This window comes from Gobio gobio (genome assembly GCF_949357685.1).
Source record: "Gobio gobio genome assembly, chromosome: 22".
Classification (NCBI taxonomy): domain Eukaryota; kingdom Metazoa; phylum Chordata; class Actinopteri; order Cypriniformes; family Gobionidae; genus Gobio; species Gobio gobio.
The window spans coordinates 7883225-7896920 of NC_137118.1; the positions used below are offsets into that span (position 1 = coordinate 7883225).

The following is a 13696-nucleotide window of genomic DNA, read 5'->3' on the forward strand; positions in this document are numbered from 1 at the left end:
TCTCATTGATTTCATATTGCGTACCATAGAGGGTTAATTTACTGCAGCAATTAACATTTTGTCAGAACATTTAATAAATGACAAGTGTTTGTTAAGGTGTCTATTCAGAATTGTGGGAGATTTGTGGTCTCTATTAATAATAATAATAATAATAATGATTCTGATTTGATCCAGAATTGTGTAGCTCTACAGCTTTCATTTTTACCCCATTTTTGCTTTTTTTTTTTTTTAAATAGTGATGCCACTCCACATCATATAATGAATAGCTGCTGATAGAATCAAAATACTAAATGATTAGAAATGGGTAAAAAAATGACTGAATATTTCATCTTTTTTTCATCAGCCTATTTAGAGCGTTTTACTGACTAATTAAAAACCCACAAATGGACGACAAAATCAGTCCCGCCCATCTGGTGTCAAGGAGACAGCTGTTACATCCCTTCTCTCCCGGGGAGCAGATAGAAGAGCTCGCTCTGTTATTTCAGACAACATCGATAAAAACTCTATGGATACACAGCATGCAAATCGTTACAGTGACTCTCCAACGGGTGCCAGAAAGAATGAAAAATCTTTATAGCTAATGAAAGTGCAAATGAGGCATTTGGTTAATGATGGGGTGAGGACAATATTGGCTTGATTGCACGAGAATGAATTAAGCAATGCGTGTTATGCTCTGACACAATTGTTGCTTTAAAAATCAATTTAATAGAGTTGCGGAATGCTGCGATTTTAAGTAGAAACATTCTTTTCCCTCCTTTCTCGCACACATATTTACTTGATACATTCACATTATTATGCTTGAGTGTATTGGTCTATTAATCACAGGCAGAGGAGCGTAGAGTCATAGATCTATACGCTATATAAATATGCCCGCTATTGTACCGTCCCACTCTTTAGAACACACAGTATTAGCTGAATAAATTTCCAGGACTGCAGGACCTCTAGTAGAAAATCCATATCTTGATGCGTGACAGTTTACATGGTGGATAGTGTTGCAGAGTCATACTTGCTTGAAGCGTTGCATTGTGCTCTTTTTAATGATGCATGAATGTAGCATGAGTGAATGATTGTGTGTTTTCTATCAGGGTGTGTAAAAGATGGATTGAACAGATCAAGTGGGTGAACTCGCTCATAAACTGAATAGCTCCTTCTACACAGATTCTTCTTTAAAAAGAACTAAAAAACTAAATCTGATATCACAACTGCTTTTTCCAGCAGTTTGCCTCTCGGGTCCCTAACCTTATTAATTGTCTGCATTGATTTTACAGTATAGAATACAGTGTTTTATTGTACAATATTAATATTGTTCAATTTTGCAAACTCGTTGCCTTAATTCAATTAATTCAACTAAGCATTACTTAATTGCATGAAGTTGTTCTTACTTAAACCATTTAAGTTTCGTCAACTTAATTAAAAAAAAAAAGATCATTATTTGACATGAAATATAGTTATATCTCATTATATCATGATATATAATATATCATGTTATATATCTAGGGCTGTCAAAAGATTAATCGCGATTAATCACATCCAAAATAAAAGTTTGTGTTTACATAATATATGTGTGTTTAATCTGTTAATTATTATTTATATATAAATACACACACATTTATGTATATATTTAAGAAATATTTGCATGTATATACTGTATATACATTTATATAATCTATAATATATATATAAATATAAATGTTTTATATATTAATTTTATTTTTTTTCCCTTAAATATATACATGCTTGTATGTGTATTTATATATAAATAATAATTAACAGAGTACACACACATATATTATGTAAACACAAACTTTTATTTTGGATGCGATTAATCGCGATTAATCTTTTGACAGCCCTATATATATCATTAATTCTCACACACACACACACACACACACACACACACACACACACACACACACACACACACACACACACACACACACACACACACACACACACACACACACACACACACACACACACACACACACACACACACACACACACACACACACACACACACACACACACACACACACACACACACACACACACACACACAAAATATATATATATATATATATATATATATATATATATATATATATATATATATATATATATATATATATATACTAATTACACTAATTATATATATACTATAACACTAATTACAATTATGGTGAGAGGAAGTGGAGGAAATTTGTGAAAAGTCTATAAAAAAATTGCCCCGCCTCAAAAACACGTTGCCCACCCGCTTGTATTTTTTGTTTTGTTTTGTTTTTTTGCTTCGGCAAAATGGTTCTAAAAACAGTCAAGTAATGTTTACTTGGGTTTTCTAAGTAATGAAGGCATAGCATGCAAATAGTTCAGATTACTTAATTGTTTTAAGTATGTTCAACAAATTATTGTAATTTAAGTAAAGTTTACTAAAAAGTATTAGTAAGAACAACTGTTGGATTTTACAGTGTGTATGAAATATGTGTAAAACATTATAAAATCATGACAAATTTTTACAGTATACCTTTTTTTCTGTTGGTTTTTTTAATAGTGATTCCAATCCACGTCCTATTATACTGATGCAATCAAAATATAAAACCATTAGAAATGGATAAATATCTGAATGGGTTGCCTTGAGCATCATAAAGTCTCTCAGAGAGCATTTTACTCCCTCTATCACCAGCTGTACCTCTCTTGACCGCACAAACATTTTGAATAAGTAAAGTTAGGCTCCGGTTTCAGTGCGGTTTGATACGGTAGCAGGGGCGCGTTAGGTCACCCCTGTGTTGGCCTAAAGGGAAAACCTGTTCATGTTACACAATCAAAGCAATATTATAGTATAAAGGAATGAGAAACATCTTACTTATTCAAAATGTGTAAGAGTAAATGATGCGTTTGAAGGCTTAATTGATTGTGCATTTTGCCTAATAGCAGTAACAAATTCCCAAATAACCGCATAGTGTTAGAGGCAAAGAAAGTCATGCACAGCCTGAGGGTAATACAGTAGTAGATGCACAAATTAAACAAGTGTTTGATTATGCAGTGACTTTTTTTTTATGTTTCATAGTATGATAAAACACTTTGAAATGCATTGTGCATTGATCAGATGCCATGGCTCAAAAGAAACGTATGCTGCTCTTTAGCTGGATCAGAGTTCTGGTTGAAAACCTATGCGCTGCCAGATGAAGATTTAATAGCCTGTGCAATTACTAAGTCTGATTAGCAGCCAGTAAGTTTAGGTGCTGTAAATTTCAGGATTGTTTTCACTGATTCATGGGCGCCAATAAGGCCTGAGTCATCACTGTGGTTGGACAGATGGAAGAACATAAAGGGACAATGTGCCTTATAAACTACTGATAGCTTTCTCCATATGACTTTTTTTTTCAACTTGTCTGTAAAGAAACCGGCTTGGTTTGCCTATGCAGTGATTCAGCGTGCAAAGTAGCCTATATTGATTTTTTTGTCATGCCAGTGTATTGTAAGGCTTGAAGCAAATGTTCTTTGGAAATTAAGAGAACGTTCCCTGCTGCAAGTTTTAAAGCATCAACTCAAATGCATTTAATTGATCCACAATCAGTCAATCAGTCAGTGCAAGACAATATACAATGGTTTTCATCGTCATAATCTGCGCAAAAGGCAGTGAAATGGGAATGTTGTAAGACATTAAAGCCACAATAATCTGAATTTGCTTATTTAAAACAAAGGCGTAGCTTGATGATGCCTGGATTTCACTGAGATTTTATTATGCCGCTCATGTGTATGTTGGGTAACGCAGCGCTGTTTTATCATATTAGATACATGTGTTGAAAGTTGTTATAATGCTACTCTGTACGTTTGCTCTGCGGATACTATGAGACACTTGTTGCACACTAGATTGATATTAGGCCTGGTAAAACATGGTACTCGCGCTAAATCAAGAAAACGACATTTGAACAACAGTTGTTCACCTGTCTAATAAAACACATAATATATTAAAGCGTCTTTGGCGTTTCCATGGTTTCTACAAAATAAAACCGAGGGTAATGCGGGTATGATGTCATTAGGTGACGCACCGACATTGCTTATTTCTCTGGATTTAAACTAGGGATGTCCCGATCAGGTTTTTTTGCCCTCGAATCCGAGTCCGAGTCATTTGATTTTGAGTATCTACCGATACCGAGTCCCGATCCGATACTTCTATAATACATAAAAAAAGAATAAAGAAGAGCGAAAAAACAGATCCAGGATGTTCCTTATTTTTTATTATTTAACCAATAGCGTCTCTGTAACAAAGTGGAGTCAAAAGGGTCTAACTGCCACCGCATAACTATAGATGTGTTAAAAAAATAATGAGTAGGCCTATATATACATATATATCCGAGTCCTGATCGGGAGGTAACGTCTGATTCCGATGGAGTCTGAAACCACGTGATTGGGCCCGATTTCCGATCACGTGATCGGATCTGGACATCCCTAATTTAAACATTCTTGGAAACGTCTGGGAAAATGTAAGGACACAAGTCAACTAAATCTATAACATTGTTCTAGTGGTTTTTGGAAATTTTAATCCTAAAATCGTACATATTGTGCCTTAAAGAAAGGAACAATATATATAGGCCTATATAACTTGTAATCTAACTTGGGTGGTCTCTTAAACGTTTAGAGACACTATTGAACGTTTTTATACTATGAATACTGAATTAAAACATACTTCTGGTTTGTTTAAGCCTTTAAATAGCCGGAGTCAAACACCCTAATTCGCACCCTAATTTAAGGCATCAATCAAGTAATCAGCGCCATACAGAATACAATTATTTTCATTATTTTGATAATCAGCGCAGATGGCAATGTAATGGAAACGGATGGTATGTTAAATTACATTTAGAGTGTTTGCTGTGATATAATCTCTGAAAGTAATGTCTCGTGCGTTTAAACGCAGAGCTTCCCTCTGTGAGAGCGCAGCACTATTATGCGCTGAGGAAGCGGATCGCCTGTAAAGCGGCACTGCGGCAGTACTGTATCAATCCGCCCGGTCCCCGCTCGCTCTGGGATCCTGAAGCACGGACTCGCGGAGAGGAGCAGCTTCGCTTCCTTGCAGGATTTATTTGTTTGTGGAAAAAATTCTCTTTTGTTTTCCGTTCTAGAGCAGCGCGCTTTCCGAATGTCGACGACTCGCTCGGACGGCCCTTCTCCACTCGCCAGGCTTTGCATGTGTTGCTTTTGTCCTGCAGGAGAGAAGGCAGGCTTTGTGTTTTGGTGGATCTAGAGCTGAAGGAGGCAGTGCCAGGCGCTGCTGCTGCTGCTGCTGCTGTGGGCTGGACCTGCCACGGTGCGTGAGATTTACTGACGGAGAGAGAAAAAGAGAGAGACAAAAAGGACTCATGGAAGACAGCGAGAGTGAAGGGAGGGCTGGCAGGGAGTGTAAATACATTAAAACCATTTATATATTTGGCGTGTGTGTGTGCGCGCGCGCGCGCGTCTGACAGGAGTGCCAGCACAGGGCATCATCAGGTTCAAGGGATATGTGATTGGGAAATATCTTTGTAATAATAGCCGACCGGGACTATTGATCATTGCTGTTGGTAAAATGTTACTGGAATGCATAGATAATTGGGAAAAAGTCAGATTGCAATGCTGATATTCAGTGGTTTGTTAGTGGTGTATTTTTAAGGCAGATGAAGGTTGGTGGCTTGTGAAGTTTAAGTTGATGGATGTCTATGATGTCATAATGTAGCTGCTGTAGATTTTCATGTCACCTTGTGAAGTTTACACCGATGCTTGATTATGATGTCAGTATAGCTTATTTAGTATAGTTTACATTTCTATTTGTGATTTAACAGAGGATGATTTTTAAGTTGATGCTTGATTATGATTTCATAATGTAGCTGCTGATTTGTTGAAGATAATTGATTATGATGTCAATGTTGCTACTGCAAGTGTTCATGCTATCTAGTAAAGTTAAATTTATTTATTTTTTTGGCTGATTACCAAAATGTAGATGGTGATGTCATTGATAATGTTTAAATTGATGTTTGATTGTGATGTTAGTGTAGTTGCGGATTTAGTGAAGTTGATAGATGATTATAATGTACAGTAGACGCTGTCTGTGTTCTGTCATTTGTTGAAGTTCATAATGTCACACTGTAGCTACTGAAGGTGTTAATGTCATCTGGTGAATTTGAAGATGGATGATTATGATCGTATATGACATCATGTATTATATAATACATTTTCGCCACAGCCTTTTGGAAGAAAAAGATGGTTCTGCTAAAAAGCTTCATTAGTTTAAGAAACAAACGACTTAAGCAACTTTATAATGACAGAACATTATACATGAACACTGCAATTATTTATTATGTTGAGCAAAGCCTTGTCTCTTTTTGAGATTAATGGAAAATAATGCTTAGAAAGAATAATTTTAGATGCTGTGCAGGCCTTGGTTTGTAAGTATGTGTTATTTATATAATCCGAGAAGAACTGTTTGACAAGCCTGAATGTGGGAGATTTAGTTGTATTGAAAGTTTTTCGTGTTTTATCTGTAGTTTGGTGACATTGAGAAATAAACAGAGAGATTATCAGTAAAGTGCAGAATGATTGTTTGTGGCTGTTGGTGTTTTAAGCGCACAAATGTAACTCTGTAGAGGAGATGACTAGAAGTAAGCCATAAATGTTCTGTCAGTGTACTCCGTTGAACGAAACATTTTTCTCTTGATCTACAGCTCCGTTAAGAAAAATGAATAATTTGACTCCGCTTGTCTCCGGTTATAGCGGTCTCAGAATAATGACTGTGCAGGAGGAGAAATATAAGCTCTTGAATATGTAATGCAGGAGATCTAGACTCGGCTCTGTAAATGGCTCATTATATGATGTATTTAATCTGCAAGAACACATTCGGAATAATTTCCTACAATAGATTTTGTTTTCTTTCAAGAAAGCGTAAGATCTAGGAAGATAGGGATGTGTAGCCATTGTGGAATTAGCATCTTAAGATGATCTCCAAATGTATTGTGAAAATTGCTTTATTCACATGCCTGCATGATGTATTCCTATGTATAGCTAAGGGTGGGGATTCTGGGAATGCTCTTATGGAGAACATCTCAAACATCTGCTCTATCTCTTTGACTTGTAGGATGGGAAGGTGTCAGACTGCACTTAAACAGAGTGTTGGGTCCGTGAGGACAGCCATGTGGAGACCTGTTACAGCTCCGTTGGAAGACACTTCAAGTGATCTGCCCGTTTGCTTCCCTTAAAACGTGGGCTGAATTTGGAAGTTTGGATACTTTCCAGTTTGGCAACCCTTAACAGGATTCTATTTTGGATTTCTGTGCTTGTGGATATATGCATCTGTCCTTCTGGAATCTCATGTGCGTATTGCATCTCAAGCAAAGTCACAGAACATCAGCCGGTTGTGGAATTTGGATAATAGCACGTCTCTCGCCGGAGTTCGGATATTAAGCTTTCAATTACAGGTGTTTGTTGGGAATCGTGCGAGGTCCGCATCCACAACTGAGCTTGAGCCGAGAACCTCCTTCTAGGAAGCGTTCGGTTGAGTGTGTCATCTGGTGAAATGGATGGCCCGCGGTGCAGCGGGATCCGGAAAAAGCGGAAGTCTCGGGCGGTGCGAGACCGGGAGCGGGTGTCTAACGGGATCAGGAATAACCATGTCCGGGGCTCCGTACTTCGATTATCCTCGGATTCTGAGAGGGAAAACAGCACCAAGCCCTCCTCCTCCTCACGACCCAGGCCACCAAGGAGGAAGAGGAAGGAGTCTACCTCTGCCGAGGAGGACATCATTGACGGATTCTCGATATCGGGATTTATGACGTTGGAAGATCTTGAGGTAAGAGACCTGGGTAGTCTTGTACGGCGGCCTTCGCGTGAATGTGGTTTTGACTGCTGCTTTTGGAAGTGCTTGTTTGGTTTGGCTGTGAAAAGCTCAGTGGCCGTATAATGACTGCTTTATTATTGTCTGTATACGGCTTCTTTCTGGACTCTAATTGCCTGGGTCTGTTTGCACAGTATTGGATTTTCTGTTGTTCCTCTGTGAGTGTGTTTGGGATTCAAGCAGATGTGGCTTTATATGTCATTTTCCTGCCAAAGACGTAAGGCGCATCCAAATGTGTGTACTTATGCACTGTTCTGTTCTATACTTAAAGAGGGTTCACACTGGAAATTCCAACAAGAAGTGCACTTCAAAAACCTGGATGATGCACTTATTTAACTGAAAATACTAGATGCGGAATGCAAGACACTTCATGCACTCAACTAGTGCAGCTTTCCTTTAGTTGAAGAAGACGAGGGCCTATCAGACTCTCACACTGGATGACAAAATAACCATACAAAATTCATACACTTGACAACTTGAGTGCATAGTGTGTCATTTGGACACAACTGTAGTTGAGTATATCCCTGCTTTAAGATGCAGTTTTGAGAATGTTGACAACTTCGTTTTAGATCAAACTTGATGCTTTAATACTAAGAATCTAATATAAATGGTTTTATTGTATATAATCATTTATAGAAATGATATTATGTTAGGTGTTCGTGTCTTCTGGTGAAGTTGAAGACGCAGATGTAGCTTTTGTAGATGTTCAGGTGACAGATTTCAGACTTTTGGTAAGAAAGATGATTCTGCTAAAAAGAAAACAGACATGCACAACTTAAACACACAACTTGAGAAGATTAATGGAAAATAACACATAGAAAGAATAATTTCAGCTGATCTAGGTTTTGAACTACAACTGTACTTCTAGAAATCACTCGGATTTAGCAATAATCTCATTTTAACTACAGAATTATATGCAAGTGTGTATTACAGAGTACCGACTTGATATGTAATTATGTAGAAATGTATTCGTCCTGCATGGCTTGAAGTGAAATTCAAACTTCATATGGTTGAAATAAGGGTTGGATGCACGAGCCAAGTTAGCTACAGCTTAGGCATTTATATCTCTAACTCCTTTTGACAGCATTCATACTCAAGCTAAACAAGCTGCTTTGGTCTGTTACACATATTCTAGGCTGATTGATCAAATGGGTACTGTGTGGATGTTTATTTTTGTGCTGTTTATTGGTAAAACTGCCATATGAAGTTAAGACTTTATATAACCATCAAGTGATGTTGGAAATATATTACATGCATGGAAATGGCCAAGTGAAATCAGTTTTACCAGTGGGAAACTCTGAATTTCACAACAGATTTCACAGTTTTGACGTTGGAAAGTAAAGGCTGGAATACACTACATGACTTTTAACATCTGAACAGATTTTAAAACACTAGGCGTCATACACTGAAAAACTGTGCATCATACTAGGGCTGGGCGATATGACCAAAAACACAGTATATATCCCGGTATTTTCTACGTTTTTCTATTTGGATAAAAAAAAAAAAACATTTTATTTCACATGATGTCCTAAAAAAGCCCTTGATATCGAAGGCTATAAAACAAATACAGTGAATGTAATGTAGGCTATGCAATATATTATGTGCAAAAAGGGGGTTTACAATCTAAAAACAAAATTAATCATTTAGTTTTTAAAGTCACTAAATAAATGAAAATAAAAACAAAAGCATATTAGCCTATGTTTGATTACCCCATTATAATGGTCACTTTCATAAAAATACACTTACTTGTACACTCTAAAAAAAAAAAAAGGTTCTATATGGCACCAAAAATAGTTCTTGGCTCGTAATCATAGGGGAACCTTTTTTAGTGCTATATAGCACCATTTTTGGTGCTTCAGTGGTTCTTCAGCGGTTCTTCAGAGGTTCTTCACCGGTTCTTTGACTAAGGTGCTATATAGCACCTCTGAAGAACCACTGAAGCACCAAAATTGGTGCTATATAGCTCTAAAAAAGGTTCCCTTATGATTACGAGACTTTTTTTTTTAGAGTGTAGGTTTAAAATTCAACATATGGAAAATGTATTGTCCAACAACAAATATTTCAGAAATATGTATATTTTAGTCAGAATTATTGCGTTATTCTATTGCTCCGTCTGTTTGGCGCTCATTCACGGAAGCCTGAATTTTAGCAGAGATTCACTTGCAGAAGGCTCGTCCTCCCCTGACAGCAAAAATGGACATATCTGCATGACTTTCTAACATTTACAGATGGAGAATATACCTGTGAAATGTAAGTTATGTACTGGGGTAAGCACCACATTTCAAACGCATTAAACACCGCAAGTATTTATCTGTCTCTCAGCACAAGTAGCCTATCTCTCAGAGCATCTGACAGGGCAAGCTGCTTTAAACTGTACGTGTTAACTATATCTTAGCAGTTATTTTGAAGCCCTTAATATAAAGCACGTGTCATGTTTAGGACAAGTTGTATCATGCACTTTCCCTGCATCAGCTCATTCTGCGTACTCCGCTATTTTTGCAGATGCGCTCGTATCAATCTACTGTATATCGATATAAACGGTATTGCCTCATTCCTTATCGTTTCTAAAAAATATATCAATATATTGTACAAACTCGATATACCGCCCAGCCCTACGTCATACACTAAACGACTGAGGATCTCGCACTACCAGACATTCAATTTGTCAGTCCTGCTAACAAATAGCCTTTTCCATTTATAAGAACTTCTTGGCAGAAATTACCGTGCTGTCTTTAAATAATATTATTTTTATTAGCCTATTTAATATTTTTATTTATACTATTATTCATTAAATATGATTGTGTCGTATTATAGTTAACTAGTATAAAGCTAATAACTCACCCTTTGCAGATTGCAAGTTTCATGATTTTTTCCGATGCTATGCATAAAGAAAACATAGTTTGGGTATAATGATGCAGGCGTATTCAGTTCTTTCTGTCATTCACTGTTACTCCCATATTTTGTTCCTGGCTTTTGATGTGTCATATCGTAGGTGCTTCCAGGAGCACTTGAAGGCAGCATTGGCCCTCGCCATTGTTTTATTTGTCAGTCTTGACAGGACATCTGTAGAGTGTCATCCTGACTTTCAGCGTCGCTCTTGCTGTTAAAAGCCCAACAGTCTGACATGACAAAGCTTTGCAGGCTTTACCCTCACATCCCCTACAGATGCTGTTGCATTGTGCTGGATGTTCACTACAGTAATCTGTGAAAGGAGCCCGTCAGCAGCTTACACTGTCACGCTAGCGCTGTAAACCGCAGGCGCAGTTCTCCAGGGGTGACATCTCATTCGCCGCTCTTCACTGTTTTGGGATCTGTGACTTATAGCCGTCGCCTGCATGCTCTCTCATCTTGCTTCATTTAGAAGCTCACAGTCTAGATCCTGCATGTTAGCGATCGGCTCCATTCTCATTCATGCAGCTCGGATGACTCTTAATGAGCCAGTGCAAATCTAACGTATTCGGCGTATTCCAAGTGGAATTCTTGTGTTTTTTGCCATTATTATTGATAGAATAGAAAAAGGATTGTAAAAGTAAGAGTGGGAAACTGGATAGAGAAATGACACGACCTAAACTCACATTTTCCACATGAGCACCAGAGCTCAATACATCAGTGCAAACTGCTGTGCCACATCATCAACTTTATTATATATTTTGTTTCATATGAAATTATAGCAGTAGGGGGATGTTAATATCAGTTTTGCACTGATTGCTTGCTGTTGTGATTTTGGCACATAAATGTAGCAGCAGTTTTTTGTCCATGTCAATCGATGTTTACATTACGTCAGATCCATCTTACTTTTATCCAATACTAGGGGTGTAACGGTACACAAAACTGATGGATCGGAACATAGCTTGGTTTTGAAGTCGGTACAGCAGGGGGCAGAAAACTAAGCATAAAAATAGATTTTTTTAAACAGTGGTTTATTATAATTAAAAGTTTAAGGATACATTTTTTTTAAATCTCTGCTAATTCTGTAAACTATATAGGGAGCCTTTACTTGCACATTAATATAATATTAAAGGTTAACAACAGAGCCTAAACTATTAGCCCAAATTCAGTTGCTATTTATTTTTAGATCTCATAAAAAAAACACTCAAATAACAAATTGTATGCAAACATGTACATTGCGCATACATTTTTTACATTAACTTCAAAATCTCATAAAATGTTTTTACTCCAATTTGTTGTTAAAAATATAATCATTCACTCAGTGGCTGTCATTTTCATGACAGATATATTTAAACATACATGAAATTAGACATCAGGTTAAGTAGAATATAATGCATGTATAGGCTAAAATAGTGCATATATTTAGCAAAAGAGTTGTTCAAAGTGTAAAGTGTGGACACTGAATGACTTGCCTGAGGTAAATGTAATGCTATGTGACACATTGTTTACAAGCTGTTTTATTGACGTCTTTCTGCGGTTGAAACACTGATTGAGCGATTACACGAGATATGATAACTTTCAGTAAGTACTGTATGTTTTGACATAGCTTCAGATGTTCATTCATGTTTATTCTGTAACTATAAGAGGAAGCGATGATAGCGTTCACTCGTGCTCCGCGCTGCAGCTTGAACTGAGGTGCCTATACCGTGATCGGTCACGTCACATAAAAGAGCATCAAAACGGGTTTGCATTTCGTGATCAAATGGACAGAATTTAAAAGATGATAAAGTTACAAGATGCGGAGCTTATTGTGTTTATTGGTGGCTTATGATGGTTAGGCTATAACGATGTATTCGTCGTGTACACATAAGACATGTACCAAAAATGTGCGGGATGAATATGTGCACCGTTACGCCCCTAATTACTATTAAATCAAATGTAGAGGAAGAAAATGTTGTTTTGTGACATAAGGTAAAGTAAGGTCAACCTCAATAATGGGCAGCAGTACGTACCGTGGGTGGTGTATTGTGTTTTTTCGGGTCAGTTTGAATATTGTTTCACCCCTATCCAATACACGTATTCTCTCTTTATCCCATTTCATTTAAACGCCCCCCCCCCCCCTCGCTCTCTCTAGCTCTTCCTCTACATACTCTTACAACAATCCCTTGATGGTTTCAATTTGAGCAGGAATTTGTCCTCAATTTGCCAGGAGGTTCTTGAAGAATTCGTACAGGTGTTCCCAAATGACACAATGAAATCAAACTCGTTCCACTCCAGTGGACAGACTCGCTCATATAGGAGTGAGCCATCAGTGGCGGGTGTTTATTAATGCTGCTTAGTGCTGGAACGACAGGCCTGAGAGGCAGTGTGTTACACCACTTTGAGAAATTACTAAATCATCAGGCGCGGGCCGCCTCAACAAACCTCCTCCCCCTTGGTCCCTGAGCACAAAGTTGCCACGTAATCGTTTCAACCTCCTCCCCCTTACCCGCCTCTGCATCCCCAATTCAATATTACTTAATGCCTGCACCACTGGTGCCCTTAAACCACTTTATGTGATCATTGTGTTGTAAAGCTCCGAGCTCATTTGATTGAGAACAGCAGTCACCCTGCCCGCGTTCCCCACTCCATTGATCCACTCGTAAGAAAATGGTTAAGTCAATGTAAATAATGCTAATGTTCTAGCTCGTGCCTGACACAAAACAAAGTGTTTGTTCTTCACAATGGCTTTTCTCTTTCAGCTGGCGATCAAAATGGCTTTTCTTGTCTTAATGTGAACGCATCTACTGTTTCTTTTCAGTGTTTTCGACTCCATTGTGTCCTCCTCTTTAGCTAAATTGATGAGTGGCACGTTAATGATTTCAGACTGGGCTTTTATCATTTATAAATGTTTACACAGCCTGCAATAACTTAAATGCAGCTCTAGAAAAAAATAGATGGGCATTT

General features: G+C 37.6%; 1 protein-coding gene across 1 annotated transcript in view; it reads left to right on the forward strand.

Annotated features, from left to right (window-relative positions):
• Window positions 1-5023: 5023 nt before the first annotated feature.
• Window positions 5024-13696, forward strand: part of auts2a (activator of transcription and developmental regulator AUTS2 a) — a 428008-nt gene continuing 419335 nt past the window's right edge. Inside the window, exons 1-2 of the mRNA XM_079804466.1 lie at window positions 5024-5305; window positions 7106-7816. Of these exons, the coding sequence (XP_079660592.1) occupies window positions 7544-7816 (273 nt within the window). The 5' untranslated portion in view covers window positions 5024-5305; window positions 7106-7543. The remainder of the gene's footprint in view (window positions 5306-7105; window positions 7817-13696) is intronic.